General features: G+C 41.8%; 1 protein-coding gene across 1 annotated transcript in view; it reads left to right on the forward strand.

Moving 5' to 3' along the window:
• LOC126198858 (myrosinase 1-like) overlaps positions 1–22,963 on the forward strand; it is an 89,474-nt gene that overhangs the window by 10,174 nt on the left and 56,337 nt on the right. Inside the window, exons 3-5 of the mRNA XM_049935447.1 lie at positions 9,258–9,392; positions 21,609–21,731; positions 21,812–21,992. Coding sequence (XP_049791404.1) covers positions 9,258–9,392; positions 21,609–21,731; positions 21,812–21,992 — 439 coding nt within the window. The remainder of the gene's footprint in view (positions 1–9,257; positions 9,393–21,608; positions 21,732–21,811; positions 21,993–22,963) is intronic.

Raw genomic sequence — 22,963 nt, forward strand, 5'->3', positions numbered from 1 at the left:
ACAGAGCTCCACCCAGCCCTCCAGTGACCTCTCACTCGATACCACTGAAGTAGCAAATGGCGGCGGTATGGGGGGCGTCCTTTGCTCGCAGCTGTCCTTGGAGTAACCTATTTGTAACAGTTCGTTGTTTCACTGTAGTGCCACCTGCTGCGTATGCAGTACGACCCGCTAAAACCAAACGCCGAACACGTTGCTCTTCTCTCTCGGTAGGGACACGTGGTCATCAGGAGCCAGGTCTTCTTGTGACCGTACATTCCCGTGACCGCCGCTGCCTGCAATCATGTACAGTACCCACTTTGCTGCCAAGTCTTCCTTCAGTATTGCAGTTGGAATGTTCAGCTTCTCGTAGCCCTATTAGACAACCAATTCAAACACAATGAGGTATTGACAACGGTGACTTTGTCACCTTAATGGCGATCTAGACTGACATCAATTCTGCACGTCCAATCTCAAAGATAACTAACGCTCACAATTGTTTCAGCGTGTATTTAAAGCAACCGTTATTCATATTCTCTTTGTGGCGCTACTAGCACCACTCTTATGCGACTAGTGCGATATCTGAATAGACAGCATCTTTAAGATGTAGAAACACGCCTAGCCACTTTCGTTTATGTCGCACAACTCTTTCTTGGTGTTGTGATTTTTTTTCTGTCATTATGTACGTCAGATGAAGCAGAACATATGCTACCAAATGCAGTTCAGCAAGTGGTTTCATAAGAGTGAGCTATATGGCCATATTTCCTTAACAAGAGTGAAAATCTGTGTATGATAAATAAGTTTTCATTTTTGGAAGCATCGACGTGCAAGTCGCCGAAGTGGCGTCAAATCGAAAGACTTGCACCCAGCGAACGGTCTACCGATGGGAGGCCCTTGTCACACGACATTTGTTTTGCTTTATTTTTGAAAACCTATGCATTATCGAACTAGCACACAAACATATGTGACAAATAATTCTCTAGAAGAGCAACAGCACACAAATGCTGCTTTCCTAGATTGTAAACCAACTTGAAAGTGACATGGATACGGATGACAGTGTACACACATACATTATTTCCAATACTGCAAAAGACACTGTATGTCCATGCGTGAAGCAGACTGATATTAATACCTGAAATCCGACTCCAAATAAGATCATGTGTTTTGGCAGATCCTTTGTGATACTTTCAGAGTTAGCTTCCGTATAACTTTCTGGCAAGATTTCTTGTATGGTTCAGTGTTTTTCTCATGTATTTTCGTATATGAACAAAGATGCTAAAACATTCTATAGAATACCAGGCTGAAGTCAGCCTTTACCAAAACACAATTTCGTCTTTTATCACAAACATGTTTCACTGCAGTTACAGCATTTTCAGTGGGCTTTTATTTTATGCCTGTTAAACACAAATAATGTTCTTTACTGTTTATATACATGTAAATATAGTTTTTAAAAACGTTATTAAGGATTTTTGAAGAACACAAAAATTTATGTATTCATGCCTTTTTACCATTGGTGTGGTTTTCCTAATGTATTATGCTTTTATAGTGATGTCTTTTACAGTTTGTCATCTGAAACCATATACAACTTCATGTACACAAATGATCTAAGCAAAAACTATAATTAGGGACCTGTTATTGATATGCCTGAAATTAATTACTTCTGTGTGGGAGTGTGTGTGTGTCTATTTACATTACGTTTCACTTACGTTTTCTTCTTTCCTCATTTTCTTCATTGTGAAGTTCTGTATACTGAGCTCTGATTGTTACGGTTTCACTGTTTACTAGCTGTAAAAGCAATGTGGCGGACAGTGGAATAGTTGAAGGTGTTCCTGGCAGTTTTTTTGAATCTTTGAGAAGTGTATGTGCCCTTGTGTGTTTGTGTGTGAGTGTGTGTGTGTGTGTGTGTGTGTGTGTGTGTGTTTGTCAAAAATGGAGAGAGAGAGAAAGAGAGCGAGTGAGTAGGTTTGAGGACAACCAACACCAATTCTTCATATTCAGGAAACTGACTACCACCAGCACAGCCATTCACAAACATTCTAATCATCCGATCGCACACAAACTAGCTGGTTTCCAGTACACTCGTATGTTACACAGATTGAACAAAACTCCACTCACTGCCAGCCGGGGTGGCAGAGCGGTTCTAGGCGCTACAGTCTGGAACCGCGCGACCGCTACGGTCGCAGGTTCGAATCCTGCCTCGGGCATGGGTGTGTGTGATGTCCTTAGGTTACTTAGGTTTAAGTAGTTCTAAGTTCTAGGGGACTGATGACCTCTGATCTTAAGTCCCATAGTGCTCAGAGCCATTTGAATCAAGTCTACTCACTGAAAGCAATTATAACAATGAATTAGAGACAATCAGATAAATAGCTGTAGAGGATGGATATGATACAAACGCTATAGATAAACTGAACCATAAAATTAAAAAAAAAACACCCAATACACAAAAGCAAAAGAATTCTCACCAACTTAAAAACACACATATAAACACATATGAACAAAAAACATCCAAAACAACAAAAAAGTGGCTCACTCTCACCTACAAGAACAAAGCAGCCCACAGAATAGCAACATACTCAAAGAATAGCCTACAGGACAGACAACTCAACCAGAGAAAACTATGGATAACCAACACAAGCCCAGACAAAGACAACACATCTGTGGTATTTACCAACTAACTTGTCAGAACTGCTAATCAGTTTTTATCGGACAGACAAGCTGAATCTTTAATACCAGATACACACATTCCACATTTTCTGAATATCTTATGGACAAGTAACATATCCCAACAGACATCAATACTGAGTTGAAAATTCTCAAATGCTACAACAGCCTCCCCCACAAAACTAATAATTGAAGAATACTATTAAATGTAAAACGCCATAATTGAAGGAAAACAAGTAATAAATAAATACACAGCTCTCTCCAATGGAGCTCTGTTTTCTGCCCTCAAAGAATTATTAGGTAACTCCAACCTATAGAACCCCCCGTCCCCACAAACACATACATACATACACACAAAACTAAAAAAATAAATAAATAATAAAATACTGATAATAACAATGAAAGATCCTCAAACCTACTCTCTTTCTCTCACTCTCTCTCCATTTTTCACTCTCTCTCTCTCTCTCTCTCTCTCTCTCTCTCTCTCTCTCACTCACACACACACACACACACACACACACACACACACACACACACACACACACACACACACACACCCTTCCACATAGAAGTGATTAATTTAAGGCAGAGCCATAACAGTTCCCAAATCGTAATTTTTGCTTAAATAATGTGTCTTCATTAAGTAGTATATTGTTGCAGATGACAAACTGTGAAAGAAAACAGGTCACTATAAAAGCATAATATATCAGGAACACCACAGCAATGGTGTTCTCCTAAAGTCTGTAATTACGATTATAAAAAATAAAATTTACATTTATACATACAGAAAAGAATGTTCCAGAATGAGATTTTCACCCTGCAGCGGAGTGTGTTCTGATATGAAACTTCCTGGCAGATTAAAACTGTGTCTCGGTCTGGCACACAGTTTTAATCTGCCAGGATGTTTCATATCAGCGCAAACTCCGCTGCAGAGTGAAAATCTCATTCTGGAAACATCCCCCAGGCTGTGGCTAAGCCATGTATCCTTTCTTTCAGGAGTGCTAGTACTGCAGGGTTCGCAGGAGAGCTTCTGTAAAGTTTGGACGGTAGGAGACGAGATACTGGCAAAAGTAAAGCTGTGAGGACGGGGCGTGAGTCGTGCTTGGGTAGCTCAGTTGGTAGAACACTTGTCCGCGAAAGGCAAAGGTCCCGCGTTCGAGTCTCGGTCTGACACACAGTTTTAATCTGCCAGGAAGTTTCAGAAAAGAATATTATTTACGTTTAACAGGCATAAAATAAAAGCCCACTGATGATGCTGTAACTGCAGTGAAACATGTTTGGGATGAAAATCAAAATTGTGTTTTGCTAAAGGCTGACCCCATTAAGAAGCATATGTACTGTTAAAGCATACACGGACAAAGAGCTTCAACCTCAAGATGATTATTCTACAGAATATTTACTGCAACCGAACATGCAGGGAAGCAAAGACACTAACATAGTGTCTTATAATTTAACTCCTTTTATATCTCACACTTTAGTCGTTGACTTTCAGCACTCGTATTACTATAGTCGAATTCTATCTTACGTTGTGGCACTTACTGAAGTACAAATTGCGGAGTAAGCAAACTGCCTAAGTTTGTTCACTATATGCCAGGTATTTTTTGGTGGTGCAACCTCTGTTCTTCGTTAGATACAAGATGCTTTTCTTCGGTATCCTTCAGATCTGCATTGTGATTTTGAATTGCTTTCTTCACATATTTCTGATACACTTTGTAAAACGTGGAGCTCATGTCTTCGTTTGTTTAACACTTCAAAAGCTTCTCTGAATTCCATGCCAAGAAGCTGGCATCGTATGCTTTATTTAAATCAGTACAGGTTTCCCGAAAGCTATTCATTCCAAAGCCTTTCTCTGTTTGACAATTGGTTAGTGATTCACAGAAGGACTACAAATCCAGTCGCTTTTAATTTGCAACGGCGAGCATGATTCGACATGAATCCTTTTCACTTTTCGTACTTTGAATTATCCGTGCACGCTTCCCGGACCGCCCCAAACTTCCATATGGCTCGTAATACCTACATGCATTAGTTAGACTGTCTAATGAATTCATTAGACAGGAAGAAATGGTTAAGATGGCCGAAGGGGTAAAGACGACCGCGTGCGATAACCAGGAAATCCTGATTCGAGTCAAGGTTCAGCATAATTTTTCGAATGTCAGTGTTGGGTAATTGACTGATACTTAGCACACGTGATGTCAAGAAGCACATGCAGCTCGTGGTCGTGCGGTAGCGTTCTCGCTTCCCGCGCCCGGGTTCCCGGGTTCGATTCCCGGTGGGGTCAGGGATTTTCTCTGCCTCGTGATGACTGGGTGTTGTGTGATGTCCTTAGGTTATTTAGGTTTAAGTAGTTCAATGTTCTAGGGGACTGATGACCACAGATGTTAAGTCCCATAGTGCTCAGAGCCATTTTTGAAGGAATACATGGTTAGCAAATTATATTCGAAATAGGCCCTCTATAGTAGGCATACCACGATTCGTCAAAAATTTGGAACTGATCATCTCGTGTATGTAACGAGGAGCGCGCTTGCTTGCGAGAGATGCATATGAGCGAGACCCAAATGCGAGCAACGGATTAACGGCCGTGGACTGGTACACCGGCCAGAGTGACTGCTGGGCTGGTTCCCAGATTTCACCTGAAAAATACGATACACAAGCCGTTAAAATATAGTAAGCACAACAAGGTTTACACAGTTCATTCCCTTAGGTTACGTTGAAGAGTGTGGGCATTCTACCACGAAGTTAACTAATTAAATAGAATTTGCTAAGGGTTGCGAAATCGGACCCCGTGCTAGACGGTAGAAACCCTATGGAAAAGAAAGAATGTGTCTTCGGAGCTACATTAAAGTTATTGTAGAGAAAGCATATGCCATACTGAGATCCCTTGCAAAAAACCGAAAGATATAAACTGTAGGTAAAAAATCTTAACACCAAGAAGGAGTTGTGCGACATAAATGGAAGTTGGTAGGCGTGCATCTACATCTGAAAGATGACGTCTATTCAGATTTAGTGCCGGACGCATAAGGGTGGCGCTAGCAGCTTCACTAGGGCTATTTAAGTCAGTTTTGCTTTAAATACACGTTCTAACGGTAGTGAACGTTAGTTATCTTTGAGATTGGGCGTGTTGAGTTGACGGTAGTTGAGAATGCCTTTAAGGCGACAAAGACCCCATTATCAACACCTCACTGAGTTTGAACGAGACCTTGAAACAGTGCTATGAGAAGCTAGACGTTCCTTCTGGGATACTAAATAAAGGCTTCGCAGGACTGTTACCACTGTAAATGGTAGGTGGCAGTGGTGATCAAGTGCATGTACATTCGCCATAAAACCGGTCTCCAGAAGGTCACATGGTACTAACGATATGGGAGACCATCGTGTTCGGCGTGTTGCTCTGGAACAGCGTACTGCATTTGCAGCAGCAAGCTAAGCAGCAGTTCGTATCATATTGGACATCGATCTGTTACAAATCGGTACTTTAAGGACAGCTCCGAGACAGCCGCCCTCTGGTGTGCAAAACCAAAACCACATCCGTAAATGACATCCATTTGCATATTTAGTGGTGTCGAGCGAGAGCTCGTTGGAGGGCAGGTTGGAGGTCTGTCGTGTTTCCTGATGAAAACTGCTTCAGCCTCGGTGCCAGTGTTGGTCGTGTTTGATTATAAGTAGCCCAGTTGAAGGCTTGCAACCAGCCTGTCTGCGAGCTAGACACAGAGGACCTACTCTTGGAGTTATGGTCTGGGATGCGACTTCGTATGACAGCAGGAGCACACTTGTAGTCATCTCACGGAACCTGACTGCAAAATTGTACGTCAACATGTTGATTCAACCTGATGTGCTGCCATTCCCGAACAAAATTTCAATGGTTGTTTCCCAACAGGATAACGGTCGCCCACATACCGCTGTCGTAACCCAACATGCTCTAGAGAGTGTCGACGTGTTGCCTTTGTACACTTGATCACCAGATCTGTCTCCAGTCGAGCATGTATGGTACGTCACCGGTAGCCAACTTCATCTTCCCACAAACAGCTCTAACCGTTCGTGTATTGACCGACTAAGTTCAACAGGCATGGAACTCCATCCCAAAAACTTACATCCGACACCTGTATAGACCAGTACAAGGCACGTTTGCATACATTCAACATTCTGCCGGTTATACCGATTACTAAAGTAACAGTGTTTTACATTTGCAATGGCTTTTCTCACGCTTACATGAACCTGTGGTCTTGAGATACTAATCACTTATCCCTGTAAGTTACCTAGACAAATGTATTCCCTAACTCTCATTACGCTGCATTAATTGATTTTTGGCGTTGCGTTTTTTCCGTTAGTGTATAAGTTACGTAAAAGATATCGTCCTGGTCTCCAGTCCTAAGTCTGGTCCCTTTAATCCCACAAAACCAACCAACCAGTCCTAAGATTGGTTTGATGTAACTCTCCACGTAAGTCTGCTTTGTGCAACTCTTTTCATGTCTGCATACATATTGCACCGTAAGTTCATCTGAACCTGCTTACTGTAGTCTAACTCTGTTCTCCGTTTACAAAGGCCTCCCTGCCCACCCTTACTCTCACACGTACACACAAAGGTTGTGCACGAGAAACTCCGAAACATCCGATTCTCGAATACCGTTCACCTGTCTGAGACCACAACTAGTGAAGATTAATAGTCGAGGAAGAGATATCGAAGGAAGCGCGGAGAGTTTCGGCATGTGTTCTTTTGCTCATGCCATGAAGTGCCAAAGTCGGACGGTACAAATGATATGCATTACGTAGTGCTTAACAGTTAAATGCTCTTGATTTCATTCCAAGAAGAGGTAGGCTAAACATTTATTGTCTTTCACATACAAGCAGCGAGAAAAGAGCACTAGCTATTTCTGTGCTCAATTCGGTGATACGGAAAAAGGAAAATGGTAGTGGTAACGAAGAAGTACAATTGTTGCGGAGTAAGAATATAGGTGAACTTTCCAAGTTCATTTTTATGTCGTTCCCGGTTTAACGTAAGACTGAGATCAAACGTCATACTACATATGTAACTGAAAGAGACATCTCGGTCGCGCTGGATAGCCGTGCGGTCTTAGGCACCTTATCAGAGTTCATGCAGCTGCACCCGTCGGAGGTACGAGCCCTCCCTTGGGCATGAGTGTATGTGTTGTCTTTATCATAACATAGTTTAAGTTAGGTTAACTGGTGTGTAGGCCTAGGGGCCGATGACTTCAGCAGTTTGGTCCCATAGTACCTCACCACAAATTTCTAAACTTTTTTTCAGACATCTCTATGTGAACTGCAACTAAATAACAATATAGCAGGATTAAGTACGACAATAGCCAGTTCGCGTACATCATATACATGTCTATTCATTAGTTCTAAGGGTGAAGTTACTGCTCATTTTTTGACATTTCTTGGAACACAAAGAGATAAGGTGTCTTCCAGTTTCTTCAGTGTTCTTTGTTAACCGTGTGAATCGCTTGACTAGTGTTAGCGGCCTCTAATACTGTGTCAGGATGTTGTGAACTGCAGTTCAAAATGAAGAAACAAAGAGACTGACAGTATCGGCACATAGTCCAGTCCTCTCAAACGCAGCCTCACATCCGATGGATGGATGACCTTTAACTCTTCATTGCACTGCCTTGCACATCTGCCCAATTTTAACCGAATTTTCTCTGCTGTCAGTCAGAAATCCAGAGTGCAGATTGCATTGCTGATATGAACTGGTGCAGATCGGTACTGGTAAATGTGACTATATACACACAGTTTTGAAGATCTGCAAAATTAGAAAACAAAAAACACTTTCCAAAAAACATTAAGTGAAATATGTTTAAAAAAATTTCTGATAGTCCTTGACCAATATTACACATAAACAAATTATTGCTGGTCATTTATAAAAAGATGCGGAATGAAGGGTTCAGTTGTTGCCTGTTCTACTCAATGAGACACTCATACTCAGTCGAGCAATATTTGAAAGTTATCACCTCACCTTCCGTCAGCTGCTCAATGGTTATGAACATTTCTCCTCCTCCCGTCAGAATTCGAAGCACTGTCCCCCAGGTGAAAGCAGCTTCCATGATATACACTTTTTGCCTGGCAGTGAAGGCGGTTAGCTTGATTCCTGAGGATGTAGAACAGTTCCATCGCCTTACTGTGACTGGCAGTGCACGTGAGACCGGTAATGTACGTTTACCATGAGAAAAATATTATTTCATTGTCCTTCCTCAGAATCGGAATGTTTTGGTAGTGGCTACACAATATAAGGTGGCCGCTGTGGACAACATATAACTCTATGTACATCGGACCATACTCTGACTGGGAGAAAACCTCTAACTAACTGTGGATCTCCTTTAATCTGCCGAGTGACCGTAGCTTAATTTTTTACAGTAAGTGGTGCTGGAAAATACTTTCTAACTAAGCTCTGTGGACTAGATGCCAAATGGGTCTCGTGTGGTATAGAAAACTATCTGTGACAAGTTGTTGCGTGTAAGAACATTATGGATATTTACCCAGATTTGCGGAAAATAGCCATCTTGACAAGAACTCGCAATGAAACAGTTGTGTCCGGCCCTCTCTGATTGTTGCTTAAGTGATAAACGTTCTTTATCTCAAACATTTCTTTATCTGAAACTGTTCTGAATCAGGTGGACGTGTACCGCTTCTCTATCTCCTGGCCTCGCATCTTGCCGACTGGAGATGTGGACATTATCAACCAGCCGGGCATCGACTACTACAATAACCTCATCAACGAACTCCTCGACAACGGCATCCAACCCATGGTAAGTGAAACAGCAGCTATTAATACTTTATCCAAACGCTATTGTGGCCACTAAACGACAATCACTTTTCCGAAAACATGAACTAAGATACTATTTACTGGATTTGTTGAATCCCAATCTTCTATTGAAAGTTTCAGGAAGACCGATTACATTTCACAAGACTATATCCTCTATGTGAATGAAAATGTAAGGAATGCGTTAATATGGCTTCTTCACAAGACGACGAGGATCTTATTTACTAAATGACCATCCATTTTTTGCAAGGGTACACCTCTTACGTGCATGCAGATAAAAACATGGGGAACTTTACAAAATTACGTTGAGGAACGACATTTTCGTTTATCTTTAAGAAATGGTCTGTGTACCCTTACCAGAAGACAGTCAAAATCATAGTCAAGGTTTGCTAGATAGTTGGAGTTATTGTACTGTTTGCAACATCGAAAACCATCCAAAGTTGTGACAACGGTGGGTGCATTGCTAGAGGCTTTCAAAACCCGCTAAAAACCACTTAATAGGGGATCATCGAATCCTGGAGGCCAATGATTTAGTGGGAGGCCTGTACACCCCCTACAGCCGATGAGTCATTGAGGCAACACAGTGGTAAGGAATGCTCTTACATCCAGCTGACAGTACAGTGGTATTTTGTCTTGCTGATAACTGAATTTTTTGGCCTGTCCTCGGAAAATCAGATCTCCAAGAAATCGAGATGTGTGGTTCAAGTAAACACTTTCCACGTAAAAAAGACAATGGATCGTAAATCGTATCTCGGAAACGACGCAAAACACATACAGCTTTACACCGACTCTCTCACACTCAATAATGTATGTGGCTTCTTCGTCCCATTGTCCCATATTCTCATATTGTGACGGTTTACTTTATCTCTTAAATGGATAGTAGCTTCCAATCTACCATGCACACATCCAGAAAGAGTTCATAAATCTCTACACGCTGTTATTTTTCCCTATTATCAAGGCCTAATAGTAATTAAAGGCTGTACGTTTTGAAGAGTAGACGCCAGACTCGTGACTGGTGCGTAACAGCCGATTGGCACGACTAGTCTTCGGTGGAGTACGGACAACAGAAACTAAAAATAGGAACTTCAGTCGTCAAATACTTTGCACTGTTTGCTTTGGAGTGCCGGACATTCGGCGAAAAACCCGCCGCGTATTTTACATCTCTCGAAAACGAGAATGCTAAACGACTTTTATTGCCATGTTATCACTTTGGCGTCGCTGAGACTCCACCGCCAACTGCACGAACCTAGAGCATAAATTAAAATGTACCTCAAGTGGTGTCTCCATTCATGTGGAAGATACAAGTTTTCTGAACGTAGGCTACCAGTATTTTTGTGAAAACCGAAATGCCACTAAAGCTTTTTGTCAGAATGGCAGAATTTGCTCCACATTAAATCTACGGTATACGAAGAAAATAATATGTGTACACCTCTGGTTTGTTCCGTATTGATCCGTGTGTGTACGAGTGAATGAGGGACTACTGTATTAACAGTGTTGCAAAACACGTTGTTCCGTATATCGGTGGTTGTCTCAACGAATTTTCTCAATCTTTCTGAGTTCTGACAGGGCCATGAATCACACTGAAAGTAATTTGATATACTCTGTATCATTAAACCTCCACTGATATTGACTGTGTGAGATATAGATGAAATTAGCACGAGCGTAGCAAAAATGTTTGGATCATTGCGTGTCTAAAAACCTCAACTTTACAGTGCAATAAAATAATGTTGCATGTTGAATATCAGAAGTTGGCGCAGTTGTGATACGCTGCTAAAGCAGCCTCTAATTGTAAATGCACTGGGCTGAACAAGTTTTCACGTTGTCACTCAGAAATGAGGAAGCTAAATGACAGCTGTTGGACAAGTACTGCATGAATGCGATATCAATGACGAATTGGCGTTAAATGCATCGGACCACATCCTCAAAAAAGCTAGCACATATAAGTCATAGAATGAAATCCGGGAAGAAACGCTGTGGACGAGAGGTCACCAGTATTACAATGTACAGTCTTTTCCTGTCAACAGTTCGATATTTTTCGATTGAACTTGTAGTAGACCTTATCTAGAGTCCGTCATAAGAATGCGTTTCCGCCACGGAAACCTCCCCAGCCACCATACACTATTACTAGCAATAATCCTCGCAATTCCTGGATGGAGGGGGGGGAGGGGGGTACTCTATGCTGGCCACTTTAAAATGTAATCTAGTCAGTTAGTTTACCTTTTAGAATATTGAAAAAAATTTCTTGTTGAATTCCTCTACGAGATTACGTAAATGTTTTCAGTTAAACTATAAGCCAATTGTAAGTCTCCACAGCAGATATCAATTTCCCAATGAATAACGTAGATACAGGGCCTTACTTACATATCAATGTCTCTATAAAACTAATGGTGAGAGAAAAAGCCTATAAAAATGAACGAAAATAGTATTTTTTAAATTTTTTCTGCTGTTCGGGAGCTCAGTACCACATATTATTGGAAGTGCGTAAATACTATTAGGAAAGTGCTGAGAGGTATTTTCAGGTTCTGGATCCTACTGATGCATGAGTCCTTCTCTAAAAGGTATGTCGTAGGTATAATTCAACAATAGTTATCGATTTTTGAAAATTTTTTTGTGTGGGTAGACAGAAAGAATGCCCTTGGCTATTGGTAATGCACGTTATGGAAAATACCTTGCTATTAATAGTTTTAATACAACGCCTCGTAGAACCATCATGAACTTCGTAAGAGATTATAAACGCACATATAACTGAGTGTATTAATACAGTTCGTGTATTAATACGCTTCGTCTGCAATCCGCGAAACGAGAAACCCAGTCCGTATTATCTCCGCTCGTCTGCATCATGAAGACGATTGGACGAGGATAAATCCATCCATCTGCTGCGCACCTTTCATATCAGCTTAGATGTAGTGCACAGACAGGTTCAAGGGGCTTTTACCATTGTTAGAAATTAATAAATTAGTAATTTATAAAAGCAACGCAAGAAATGAACGCGAACTGGATTTATGTAACTTATCGCAAACTGCACTACACTTTTACGCGTCAAGTAAGTACTTCGTGATCCTATAAGACACTTACAGAGTCTTTCTGGGAAAGGCCATTCAACCTACCAGGCATGCCGTTCGCTCTTCAGTTCACAGACAAACTGAAGTCGGGATGGTCGTTAACTTTAGCTAATTAATGGAACAAGCAATGTTTGAACACTAAGAACATTAACGCAGTTTCTGTTTTTATGAAGCAATGAAGGATATACATTGGTATGTACTTAGTAAATAAACTTTAATTTTTATGCTAACATCGCTGGACAACATTTTATTTCACAACAAGGAGCAGGAAGGTACTTTTGTGATGTGGTTTCTCTTGTTGTTCCTACAGCTGCTGTACCGTTTAATAGTCGTCGTGAAATACAGCAGCCATCTCCCTAGTATCAATAGGACAGCATTTTATAGGAATGAAAAAGCGGTTGACGAGATTTAAAACGAATTCGCCTGCAGTCTTAGACTTCGTGGCAGATTAAAACAGTATGTTTGACCGAGGCGAACTCGGGGCCTTTGCTTTGATGGATAAGTGCTCTGTCTACTGAGGTACCACAGCACAGCTCACTCCTTGTTCTGGCAGCTTTATTTCCGACCATACTTCACAGCGTCCCTTCCAAACTGTACAGAAGCCCTCCTATGAAACTTTCTAAACTAGTACTTCTAGACTAACGGATATTGCGGAGTCGTGGATTAGGCACAGACTGAGGGATGTTTGCAGAATGAAAGTTTCAACATGCAGACCAGTGTGCGTTGATATGAAACTCTATGGGAAATGAAAACTGTGTACCGGATCTAGACTCGAACTTGGGACCTTCAATTTATTTTTATAATGAGGTTTTGCGTAAATAATCCGTTCCTTTCTGAAATTGCTACAGTAACTTTTTTCAAGTACTTGATACTAGCCAATCTTTTAATCTCAATGTTTTTCAAAATTGGGTATAATTTAATATGAAAAGTAAACAAAATAAATAAACTGAATTAGAAACTTACTGGTAAGTCAAAACTTTTATGACCAACGCTGACAGCGAGATTGGAGCTCGCTTGCTGGCGCTACGGGCGAGTGATGTGGAAGTTTGTAATCGGAAACAGGGATGATACGGGACACAAATGGAGAAATCCACGAACTTCAGAAGCTTTCACAACGGCCGGTTTGCTATAGCCCGACGACTGAGAACAATTTGGGAAACGACGTAGCCGGTCAGCTGCTCTTGTGCTATTGTCATGAGCATCTACAGGGAGTGGTTAAAGGAGGATGAAACCATGACATGAGAAGGTGTGGGACGTCCACTCCTCAACACAGAAGGTGGAAGTCGGAGACTTGCCGGCAGATCTGACGACACAGACACATGCGCTCCGTAGCACAGCGTTATTGAACATGTGTTACTCTGATGACGACCCCTTCGTGATCCTTCGTTATCGTTAGTTACAGTTTTAGTGGGCAAGGGATCATCGTGGCTGGACCGTGGATCAATGGAAACGTGTCGCCTGGACGGAATAATTTCGTCTCCGGTTCCAAAAAAATGATTCAAATGGCTCTGAGCACTATGGGACTTAACATCTGAGGTCATCAGTCCCCTAGAAATTTGAACTACTTAAACCTAACTAACCTAAGGATATCACACACATCCATGCCCCAGGCAGGATTCGAACCTGCGACCGTACTGGTCGCGCGGTTCCGGACTGAAGCACCTAGAACCGCTCGGCCACCTCGGTCGGCGTCTCCTGTTCCACCAGGTTGTTGGTTGTGTACAGCGTCGCCGTTTTTCAGGTGAACGACTCTTTGGAACATGCTTCTTGATTCGTGCACTGCCCCGGTGGGCCAATTTTATGCTAGGGGGGACATTCACCTGGGCTTGCAAGAGACCTGTAGTACCTTTAGTAGTAATCGAAGGTACCATGACGGCGATGGATATTCGAGCAGGATAACTGTCCGTGTCGCAAGGGAATGTAAGTTTCACTCCGTGTAGCAATATATGTAGTGATTATAGATGCTTAACAACCTTTGACTACTAATCGCCATTTTCAGCCGTATCAAGACAACACAGACTTTGCACGTATACAGCGATGGAAAACCGGTGTCACATTGTGGTAAGAATTGTATATGGGTTTCGAGCTGCAGTTTGGTTGCCTTTGAACTATACCGTCACGTTGTCCATCAGGCGTGTTTTGTATAACAATGTAGGCCATCGTATAGCCAGGCGATAATGTTGCAGTATCACACCATAAAAAATCAAGGTTTCGTAGTATTTTTACCCTTTAGTTCATCAGTCGTATAAAAGAATCGTATCTTCGTGTGTCCGAACAGACACCTCGTGGAATCCGCAGCTGTGATACATATTATGAACATTGAAGGTGGTTGGGGAGCAAGGAAAGGAAAGGGAACAAACTACCGGTACTAGCTGCATCGGAACTTTACGCTGATTCATCGGCGCCGTATGAAAATGTGTGGTGGAGCAGAATTAGAATCTCGATCCGGCCTTCATTTTCACTCGGCGCCGCTGACTCGGCGTAAACTCTCGATGCAGCTGACATCGATAGTTCCATCGCTTTCCTTTCCTTTGTGCCCCCTCCATCTTCATTTCACACAATCAAAATCGTATCTGCTGTCTTCACCATGATGTGTTTTACTAACGTATATGTATTTACACTCTCTGAAATTATGATGGTGTAAGGGATGAAATACAGTGAGCGAAAAGTTATTTATATTTGTACAAAAGCTAAACTGCAGTTATAAGAGTGGATGGACCATGAAACGGACCATTAGTTGAGAAGGGAGTGAAACAATGTTGTTGTGTCTACTCGGTGTTACTCAAATTATTCATTGAGCAAGCAGTAAAGGAAACCAAGTTGAAATTTGGAAAGGGAATTAACATTCAGGGTGTATAAAGAAAACTGGAAGGCCAGTTGTATTGTAGCCCTTTGAGGGACAGCAAAGGACCAGCAGAAACGTCAGAACGGAACAGGAAGGGTGTTGAGAAGACGTTATTAGATGACTATCAACACAAGAAAAACAATATTATGGACTGAAGTGGACCAGAACCAGCTGATACTGAAGGAATTGGAGTAGAAAATGAGTCACTAAATGTAGTAAATAATATTGTTAATTCGGAAGAAAATTTATCGGTGACGATGCAAATGTAGACTATAAAAATGAAGAATGACAGTGGGAGGAAAGGTGTTTCTGTGTCAAGAGAGATTTATTTAGATGCGATGTAGACGTAAGTGTTATTAACTTTTTCTGAATGGAGCGGAACGTTGTACGAAAGTGAAAAGTAGATGATAAGCAGTTCAAAAAAGTGGAGAACTGCTGCTTTTGAAGTGTAAAGCTACAGAAGAGCAGCGAAAATTACATAGACGGAAAGAAGCAGCGCAAAATTGCTCCTATCGAAGCACGAAAAGGCGATTATCCTCTTGTTTAGTAAAATAATCTGCATAAGAGTGTGATACAAGCTGCCTCTTTGTAGCCTCATCAGTAGCTTTAAAAATTTTCGCAGAATTGTTGGCATGCGAAGATACTTGCTCTCTTTTCAACATACAGTTCATTTCACACTCCCACAAAATGCCATAACTGTAACTCGCTTACGCCCTCTAGTCCATCGGTGTAAGTCTCTCATACCTTTTACCTTTATTTTGGTCATCAGTCTTCGTACTGGTTTGTTACGGCCCGCCACGAAGTCCTCTCGTGTGAAAACCTTTTCAGAGTAGCACTTACAACCTACGTCCTCAGCTATTTGGTGGATGTATTCCAATCTATGTATATATGTCTTGAACAGCTCCCTCTAGTACCGTGGAAGTCATTCCCTGATGTATTAACAGATATCGTAACATCATATCCATTACCATTGTCAGTGTTTTCCTCATATTCCTTTCCTCTCCAATTCTCCGCAGAAACTCCCCATTCCACACCTTACCGGTTGACCTAATTTCAACATCACTTGTAGCACCACGTTTCAAATGCTTTAATTCTCTTCTGTTCCGGTTTTCCCACAGTCCGTGTTCACACATCCTTACATCCTCCAGACATACATTCTCCGAAATTTCTCCCTCAAATTAAGGCATACGTTTGATACCAGCAGACTTCTCTTTCTCAGAAATGTCCTTTTTTCCAGGGCTAACCTGCTTTTGATGTCCTTTCTCCGTTTGTCATTGGTTATTTTGCTGCCTGAGTAGCAGAATTCTTAACTTCATCGACTTCGTGACCATCAATACTGATGTTAAGTCTCTCGCTGTTATTTCTGCTATTTCTCATTACCTTCATCTTTCTTCGATTTACTCTCACTCCATATTCTGTGCTCATTAGATTTTTCGTCCCAATCACCACATCACGCAATTTCCTCTTCACTCTCACTAAGGATATCAATGTCATCAGGGAATCGTACTACTGATAACCTTTCACCCTGAATTGTAATTCAACTCCTGAACGTTTCTCTTATTTCCATCCCTGCATCTTCGACGTACTGACTGAACAGTAGGGGGAACAGACTACATCCTTTGTCACACACTCTTTTTAATCCGAGAGCATGGTCCTTGGTCATCCACTTTTGTTATTCACTCTTGGATCTTGTACTTCTTGTATATTACCCGCTTCTCCCTACAGCTTGTCCATATTTTTCTCAGAGTTTCGAACATCTTGCACGATTTTAGAGTGTTGAACGCCTTTTCCATGTGGACAATTGCCATGAACGTGTCTTGATTTTTCTTTAGTCTTTCTTCCATTATGATCCACAACGTCAGAATTGCCTCCCTGGTGCCCTTACCTTTTCTAAAGCCAAACGTATCGTCATCTAGGGCATCCTCAATTTTCTTTTACATCCTTTTGTATATTATTCTTCTCAGCAAATTAGATGCATGAGCTGTTAAGCATTTTGTGTAACAGCTTTCGCACCTGTCAACTCTTGCAGTCTTGGGAATTGTGTGGATGATATTTTTCCCAAAGTCAGATGGTATGTTGCCAGGCTCATACACCCTACACACCAACGTGAATAATAGTTCTGCTGTCACTTTCCCCAACGATTTTAGAAGTTCTAATGGAATGTTATCTATCCCTTCTGCCTTATTTGAACTTGAGTCCTCCAAAGTTCTCTTGTATTCTTATTCTAAAACTGGATCCCCTATCTTCTCTAAATCAACTCGTATTTCATCTTCTATCACATCAGGCAAATCGTCCCCCTCATTGATACCTTCAGTGTACTCTTTTCCGATTTCTTCACATTTTTCTTCCAGGAGTCTCATCTTAGCATTCTGCACTTCCTATTTATTACATTCCTCGGTTACTTGTGCTTCTGTTTTCCTGAACTTCCCTACACATTTTTGTACTTCCTTCTTTAACCGATCAGCTGAAGTATTTCTTCTGTCACATGGTTTCTTCGTAGTTATCTTCTTTGTACCTATGTTTTTGTTTCTAATTTCTGTGATTGCCCTTTTTATAGATGGCCATTCCTCTTCAACTGTACTCCCTGCCGAGCTGTTCCTTATTGCTGCATCTGTAGCCTTGGAGAGCTTCAAGCGTGTCTCGTCACTCATAGTACTTCTGTATTCCACTTCCTTGCGTATAGACTCTTCGTGACTAATTCCTTGAACTCAGCATACGCTTCATGACTACTACAATGTTATCTGAGTGTGTATCTGCTCCTTGATACGCCTTACAATCCAGTATCTGATTTCGGGATCTCTGCCTGAGCATGATGTAATCTAACTCAAATCTTTCTGTATCACCCAGTCTTTTCCAAGTATATCTCCTCCTTTGGTGATTCTTCAACAGAGTATTCGCAATTAATATCTGACATTTATTACAGAACTCAATTAGTTTTTCTCCTCTCTCATTATTTGTCCCAAGTCCATATTCTTCTACAACCTTTTCTTCTTCTCCTTCCCCTACAGCTGCATTCTTGTCCATAACGACTATTAGATTTTCATCTCCTTTTATGTACTGTATACCCTTTTGATATCCTCATATACTTTCTCTATCTCTTCATTTTAGTTTGCGACGTCGGCATGTATGCCTGAACTATAGTTGCCGGTCTTGGTTTGCTGTCGATTCTCATAAGGACAATCCTATAACTGAACTAGCGGTTCCCGTCAGATCACCGAAGTTAATTGCTATCGGGCGAGGCCGACAACTGGATGGGTGACCATCTGGGCAGCCACGTGCTGTTGCCATTTTTCGGTGTGCACTCAGCTCTCGTGATGCCAGTTGAGGAGCTACTCGACAAACAGTAGCGGCTTCGGTCAAAGAAAACCAGAATAACGACCGGGAGAGCGGTGTGCTGACCACACTCCCCACCTATCCGCATCCTCAGCTGACGATGCCACGGCGGTTGGATGGTCCCGATGGGCCACTAGTGGCCTGAAGACGGAGTGCTGCTTTATTACTGAAGTGTTCACTATAACACACTCTTTGCCCTACATTTCTATTCACAACAATTCCTACTTCCGTTATACCATTTCCTGCTGCTATTGATATTGCGCTATACTCATCTGTCCAGAAACCCTTGTCTTTTTTCCATTTCACCTCACTGACGACTACTATATCTAGATTCATCCGTTCATTTCCCTTTTCAGGTTTTCTAGTTTCCCTATCCCATTCAAGCATCTGACATTCCACGCCCCGACTTGTAGGACGTTATCCTTCCGTTGATAAGTCAATATTTTTCTCATTGTCATCTTCCCCTTGGCAGTACCCTCCTGGAAATCCGAGTGGGGGCTATTCGGGAAACTTTTGCCAATGGAGAGGTCATCATGACACTTTTTCAATTACAGGGCTCATTCCTCTGGATATATGTTATGTTTCATTAATGCAGTGGTTTCTATTGCCTTCTGCATCATCATGCGGCTGGTCATTGCTGATTCTTACGCCTCTTAGGGGTAGTTTCCCACCCCTAGGACAAGAGAGTGTCCTGAACCTCTGTCCGCTCCTCCACCCTCTTTGAGAAAGCCATTGGTAGATTGAGGGTGAGTTCTTATGCAGGAAGTCTTTGGTCACCAATGCTGCTTATTAATCGAAATATAAGCGGCGTCGGGTTTCGAACCCGGGACCAAGGACTTTAGATTATTAATCAAAGACGCCACCCCTAGACCACGAACACATCCTCCCATGCCTAACCATTCCGAATTGCCCTTTTGGTCAGCGCAACTCATTGTTATTATCTCTTTGTGGCTCTCGAACTGTCACTGTCTCCAGTATCACAGGCACAGTCGCCTTCGTTCTGTCCTACCACTGAAGCCTCTCACTTTCACTGTCTCCCTATTCTTCTCTCTTACTGCTACTCATTCATTCATTTCCACTGCTGCTGCCCCTTCTCACTGTAACTATCTCTCTCTTCCACGTTGTCATTATCACAGACTCTTATTGTCACTAGCGCTCACTTTCTCCGTCTCTTTATTCTTCTCCCAGTAGCATTGTCTCCTTCGCTCTTTCCCTAACACGCTTCTCTCCCTATGTTCCATTTCCACTATGTCCTTCAATTCATTAACACATCCACTATCTACTGGTCCAGTATTATTTTTTCTCCATCTCTTTCCCGTAGCGACCGCCTCCCTCTCTTTCAGAATAAAAAAAAGGAGCGTGTGGTTGCCCATGCCAATGTCTTTGTGGAAATTTTTAAAGGTGCTGAGGGAAGTAGAATGAGGCAGTTGGTCCTCCACTTCTCAAGGTCTTTTATTAAAGAGAAGCATATTCGCCCTTTTTGTGCTCTGATAGGAGCATTTTTCTATTGGTTCCCTTGTTTTCCCTGCTACATCGTCGCGTGTCACTCACATCAACGTTGATTTTTAATTTTTACATGCATATTTTACGTGTTCGAATGGGGTACCTTTGAACCACTGTATCTGGGAAGAGTATAGTGGTTGCTGACGGTGATAAAAATTTTTGGGGGCGTTCTGAGGAACCACCCATGAACTTAAGCAAATGCTTCATTCATTTATTAATTCACTCATTCATTCGTTCACAAGTATACCCTTCAGTTTAATTAAAATAAGTGATAGAGATTTCAAGAAAATTTAAATGTTGTTCGAGACTGGATGTCAGGAATATATAAGATAGCTATCCTGGGATCCTCGGCTGGGTTTTGGTCCGCTGATGTCAGTGAAAATATAGAAAAAATCTTTTATCTGTGGGTTTTCTGTGGAGCCGTCGTTGAACTAGTGGTTCCTCCATAAGTCCTATCAAACCCATCGTAGACAACATCAAATACAAAAAGAACCAGCCGATTTTCTCCATTTGCCTAAGAAGGAGGGAGTGTGTGATGTTCTTATTTTGACACTGTAGTGTACGATAGTGACACTACGACGATCCTTATGTTGGGCATGCAAGTGATCGCTAGACAAAGGGCTATCAAAACCACTTGACCCTACCTTTTTACCACCAATGGGATCGGACGTATGAGTACCGGAACTCCCGCTTTTATGCGCGGTATTTTGGAACGTATTTGCTAATCGTGCTGTCTCCTGCATACCTATAGCAAATGAGGAGGTACTGAATAGAATTTATGAGAAAAAGAATTGATGTCACAACTTGACTTAAAGAAGGGATCGAATGGCTGTGCCACCCAGGAATGATCAGAAGAATGGAGGAAACTGTGCCGGCCGCAGTGGTCTTGCGGTTCTAGGCGCTGCAGTCCGGAACCGCGGGACTGCTACGGTCGCAGGTTCGAATCCTGCCTCGGGCATGGATGTGTGTGATGTCCTTAGGTTAGTTAGGTTTAAGTAGTTCTAAGTTCTAGGGGACTGATGACCTAAGATGTTAAGTCCCATAGTGCTCAGAGCCATTTGAACCATTTTTTTTTTTTTGAGGAAAGTGTGGGAGGATGGAAAATGTTGAGTGAGTCCAACGTCAGAATACAGGAAGCGGGTTCAAGTTGACGTAGGTAGCAGAGGATATGCAGAGAGGAAGGGGCATGCTCACGATAGACTGGCAGGGAAAGCTGCACCATCCCAGAGATTGCATTGAATAGTAAGAAAACAGCAACATATATTTATTCTATTCGGTTTTGGTATGTAAAACACATGTGATATGGTACTGGCTGCGTGACACGTACATAAATCCTCAACAGACAGGAAATAATAATGATAATGAGATAAATTTCCACTTGTCATCTCAGCAGGAGAGTTATTTATTCACTACGCTTATACGCATTACTCTTTCACTAACAACTATGCATCTGGTGCAGGTGACAATGTACCACTGGGATCTGCCACAAGCACTGCAGTACATTGGCGGCTGGACCAACGGCCTGATGGCAGACTACTTCGTGGAGTACGCCAGGGTACTGTTTGACAATTTCGGCGACAGGGTTAGTACTAGCAGATAGCCTTTGAACTTTGGCGTCTCTTCATGTCTTCGGCGCCCGTTTGACCTGACGAGGGCCCACAGGTGAAGTGGTGGATCACCTTCAACGAGCCGGAGGCGTTCGTGCGGGGCTACGCGAACGAAGGCTGGGCGCCCTCGCAGCCCGCGCCTGGCATCGGCGATTACCTGGCGGCGCACACGCTGCTCCGGGCGCACGGGCGCGTCTACCGGCTGTACGACCAGCAGTACAGGGCCGCGCAGAACGGTGAGGCGGCGCGTGGCGCACAGCTCACCGCCTCGCACTCTCTTTCAATTGTTCTGAATCTGAATAAAAGACTTCAAATACGCTTTCTCAAGCAATGAAGTGCACTATTTTACTTTTTTTTTTCGAAACTTCTTGCCCTAGACGACATGGGTTAACATTTGTAAGCACTTTTTATCTAGTGTTCATGTTTCAATGAAAATATTCAGGTCTTTTGAACTGCAATCAGCGAGAGCATGAGAGCCCGATGTTAAATATGCACGTGACTGGAGAGAAAAAAAACGACAAAGATAAATTTTGGGAGGATGACGATCGGTCTTGGAGGAAAGCGGACGTATTAAGAAAGAGATTAAAACTTATAGACACATTGTTGAGCCGCTTTTGGTGATATCTTCAGTCAGGAAGTTAACGAGTTATTAACACGGATTATATTGTCAGTGTTTTTTATATATTAATAGCTTCAAAATATAGATCTACAGTTGATGAAGGTACGTCGTGTCCAATTTAATTTAATGGAACTCATGTACTTTTTAGTGGTGATGGTCGTAAGTCGTGTGGATCGCTGGTTTCTGGACGTAGGTCAAATACTGCATCGCACGTTACTGTTCTAATTTACTGAACACCAAAAGAAGAACATAAGATAATCATTAAAATCAAAAACATAAAAATGAAGAAATTAGAATTATATAAATTTAAATAAACTGGACCTCTAACAGTGTTTGTTAAAGAACACATTAAAAAACTCAATAACATTTTACTGAAAGAGAAATAATCAATAGCAAAATAGTATCTAATTATATTTAGATCACCGAATAAACACAAATCATTAGAAAACTGGCCAGAAACATGAAAGAATGAACCAACCATCAACAATTGTTTAATAAAGCTAGAGAGATAAAAAAAGTCATAAATGAATATTTTACATAAAGATAATCCAAAAGAATCAAAGAAACGATTACCATGGGGACGAATTA

The sequence above is a fragment of the Schistocerca nitens genome, chromosome 8 (assembly GCF_023898315.1).
Source record: "Schistocerca nitens isolate TAMUIC-IGC-003100 chromosome 8, iqSchNite1.1, whole genome shotgun sequence".
Taxonomy (NCBI): Eukaryota; Metazoa; Arthropoda; class Insecta; order Orthoptera; family Acrididae; genus Schistocerca; species Schistocerca nitens.